The sequence below is a fragment of the Sesamum indicum genome, unplaced genomic scaffold (assembly GCF_000512975.1).
Source record: "Sesamum indicum cultivar Zhongzhi No. 13 unplaced genomic scaffold, S_indicum_v1.0 scaffold00308, whole genome shotgun sequence".
Taxonomy (NCBI): Eukaryota; Viridiplantae; Streptophyta; class Magnoliopsida; order Lamiales; family Pedaliaceae; genus Sesamum; species Sesamum indicum.
The window spans coordinates 22,785-26,538 of record NW_011628201.1 but is presented as its reverse complement, the minus strand read 5'-3'; the positions used below and the strand labels follow the sequence as shown (position 1 = coordinate 26,538).

Here is a 3,754-nt window from a genome sequence, read left to right as displayed (position 1 = left end):
TTATTCTACGGCACTGTGGAAGTTTATGGTTTATGAACATTGTGAACTTGAAGGCCTCTGCATCAGCTGCCATGTGCCTGTTATATCTTAAAAACCACTCCACTGTTGCAAACTGCTTTATCATGATGTTATGGTCTTTCTCAGGTGGATTATTTTGTTTGAATCCAGGTCCATTTTAGGAACTTGTGGTTTTATAGGGTCACTTTTTGTTTGTTCAGGTACCTTATACCATTGTTGCTCCAATATGATTCGACGGCGGAGGAATCAGATAAGACAGATGCACATGGTGTTGGAACTAGCGGTCAAATAGCAAAAAACACACATGCTGTAAAAGCATCTCATGCCTTGTCAAGGCTTAGTGGTTTGGTTGACGAGGAGATCCCGACACCCTACATTCAGGCTGCAGTTGATGCCCTTAGAGCTTTACTAACCAATAAACTTGCAAGCATGCTGAAAAATAAATTAGCAAAAGACCTCCTATTCACATTAAACTCAAACTTGGAGTCCCCTGAGGTAAATGCTGCAGATTTTGCATTTTGACAAAGAAAAAACATATTAGGTGCTACTTGAGCATTGCCTCATCTTCTTGCATCAGTATCTGCATATTTTCTTTGAATGTTGTGAATCTCTAGAGCACTATAACAGGGCAGGCTTCTTAGCATACCTTTTCTGATATGTAGGCAATACTTGCTTCTTCTTCTTTTGTAAGTACTTTGTTGGTTCTATTAGATGTAGATAACTGAGGGAAAAAAGAGAGGAAAACAATATGTTCATGTTTTTGTTATTAAAAGGTTTCAAATTTACGTCCTTGGATCTTCTTGGCTTTAACTACTTGGTATGTAGTTGTCATGAAGATTCTATAACTGATTCAAGTTTCATTTCTTTTTCTTTTCCCGATTTACTTTTTTACTAGCAAATCCTGGTGTGGTGGTGGAGCATGGATGTTTTCTGGACATTCTGCATTTAAATTTAGAGAACTTAATTATACTTTGAACTGTCTTTTGCACTGGACATAGTATTTAATTCAAAGAATCTCTTGTGGTTTCTCATCTAACATATGTTATGGTACCCGTCGCATGTGCAACTTCTTCAAATTTGTCGTGTAGCCCTCTAATTTATAGTTCTTACTTTTTCTTTCTTTTTCTTTCTTTTTTGGTCTTCCATCTTTCTTTTAAACTCTTCTAACGAAGTTCATCACATAATTTTCTTTCAGTTACATTTGCTATACATGGTGAGAAGACCACAGTGATGTTCCCGGAAGTGCTTTAGTATTGGTGTTCCGTGGTGCAGGTAGCTATTCATATGCTATCATATCATTTTTATTATTTGTCCCCCAATGTTTTGTGTTGCTGGGTTCTCATTTTCTTGGATTTTTGACTAATTGGAGCGTATTTCTTCATTGTTTTTGCTGCTCTGATTTAATTTATTTAGTAATAATAGCATTTGTGTTCTACCACCTTGCTTATTTGCTTCTTTGCTGTTGAAACTCTGTTGTTCTCCATTTTCAATTTTCTTTTTTCACAGCATATATAGTCAACTAACATATTGTAGAACTCTTGTAAAGTTAATCTGCCCCTGTGGTAGAGATTGTGTTCTTGCTTGAGTGCTTGGACTCACGTTGTAGTAACTTTTTTCTCGCTTGTACAACTTTTTGACAGCATAAGAATTGGCGGGTGATGAATACAGTTGTTGAACAAAACCTTCCAACCAAAAGGGTAAGAATAGATCCATCCTCATACACTCTCATTTATTATTTAAAAAGGTATATAATTGAAATAATACATAAATGGTGTTCACACTTTTATTATAGTATAATATAATAATATATATAACTGTAAATGAAAAGCATATCAAGTTATTGTGTGTATTATAAATTTGTAAATGATTAGCTATTATATTTCTTCACTTATGACTGTTGTTAAATAATTTTATAATTATTTTTTTTAGTTTTTAATTTATTTGCATAGGATAATGGAGATAGTATTTCTCATTTTTTATATTTCTTCTTTTTTTGTGATGACAATTATATCTCTTTCTTATAATAATAGATTGTTAAATTATGTATAGTAACTTTGTAATTAGTTAATTTATGTAAAATCAAGTTAATAGTTAAATTCTAACTTGGATGTTATATGATAATTGGATTCCAACGGAAATGGTTTATATGCAAATTATATTGCATAATAAGAATTATTTATGATTTATTATATATTAAAAATTATATGTAATGAGAAAGTCACCATTATTTTATTTATTTTATATTTGTTTCATTTATTAATTAAATTTTTTATTTTATTTGTGTGTTGTGGAAAAAAAATGTTTTAAAATTGATGGAACGAATTGGAGTGCTATAAATTAAAATTTTAATTAATTATTTAATTTAAAGATTAATTAAGAATTTAATGATTTAGATATTAAGTGGACCAAATATTTTAATGCAGTATATATGTTAAGTAGTAAGACATCAATTATTTATAGGCTTGTTACACACACACACATATATATGTACATATACAATTATATTTGTTGTCATTTTTTATGGTTTAATGATTTTGAATTTTAATGTTTATAAATTTTTACAAGTTTGGTTTGAAATTTGACCAAATTCGTAAGAATTTGTAAACGTTAAAGATTAAAAATGACACCAATTGCTAAATAAGTCAAAATTAATTTTATATGTAAATATTTGGAATCACGTGATCAAGACACTTATTTGTACTTTTTGATCTAAAATAATTATTTTTAAAGAAATTGTCTACACGCATATTATATTATACAATTATATTTTTTTATATTATGTATAATTTACTATAAAAATAAAAAAAATATTTATTTGCGTACTTAGAATAAGAAAATTGAATTAATTGTACATAAAATATTTATAATTATGTTAGTATTTTGTGATTTATTATATATTATTAATAATATTTTCATATTATTATATTGTTATACATAGGATACATTATATTTATGGTCTCTTTTTGTTTTATTTTCTGTGTACCAATGTTATAATAGGGCAAATTACATAATTTTGGTTTCTTAATGTTGTCGTATAATAGGACTTTTAAAAAAATCTACATGCCTTATATAATTATATTTGTCATATCATTTATGAATTACTTTATATTAGATAGATATTTATCCGCTTTATTAGGCAATAAAAAAAAGAAGAAAATTGAATTTATTGTACAAAATAAATAAATAGTCCATATGGTTATTATATTTGTAATTATAATTGAATATATTGTATTTATAGTTCTCATGTAGGGTTAGGAGTTGGGATATAAAATGATAGTCTTATAACTGATAGTAGAAAATTAAAATTACGTCATTTAATTATATTTTTAATTAAATTTTTGGGGATATGTCATATATATATATATAGGATGATGTTAATATATTATATTTTTATTTTTTATAAGCATAAAATTTTTTATCAATATTTTTGGACCAATTCCTAACGAAAAAGAGTTAAGCCTAAAACAATGAAAGTTTCAGTGTGTAATTTAGAACTTTTTGGAGGAAAATGTAATTTTTTATTTGAAGTTAATCCTAAATTTATTCATTAATTATGTCAAGTTAGTTGCTTATTTTGTTAATAAAGTTTTAATGGCAACTTAGCTATTTTTTTAATTAATTTTGTTAATTCATAATAATAACTAGTTAATTTTTATGGACTAGTCTTCATGTACATAATTAACATTAACATTAATGTTTATAAATTTTTATAGATTTGGTTTGAAATTTGACCAAA

At 27.1% G+C, this 3,754-nt stretch overlaps 1 protein-coding gene across 1 annotated transcript in view; it reads left to right on the top strand.

Annotated features, from left to right (window-relative positions):
* Positions 1-1,282, top strand: part of LOC105180071 (dnaJ homolog subfamily C GRV2-like) — a 2,234-nt gene extending 952 nt beyond the window's left edge. The window contains exons 2-3 of the mRNA XM_011103726.2: positions 219-513; positions 1,214-1,282. Of these exons, the coding sequence (XP_011102028.1) occupies positions 219-513; positions 1,214-1,249 (331 nt within the window). The 3' untranslated portion in view covers positions 1,250-1,282. The remainder of the gene's footprint in view (positions 1-218; positions 514-1,213) is intronic.
* The last annotated feature ends 2,472 nt before the right edge of the window (positions 1,283-3,754 follow it).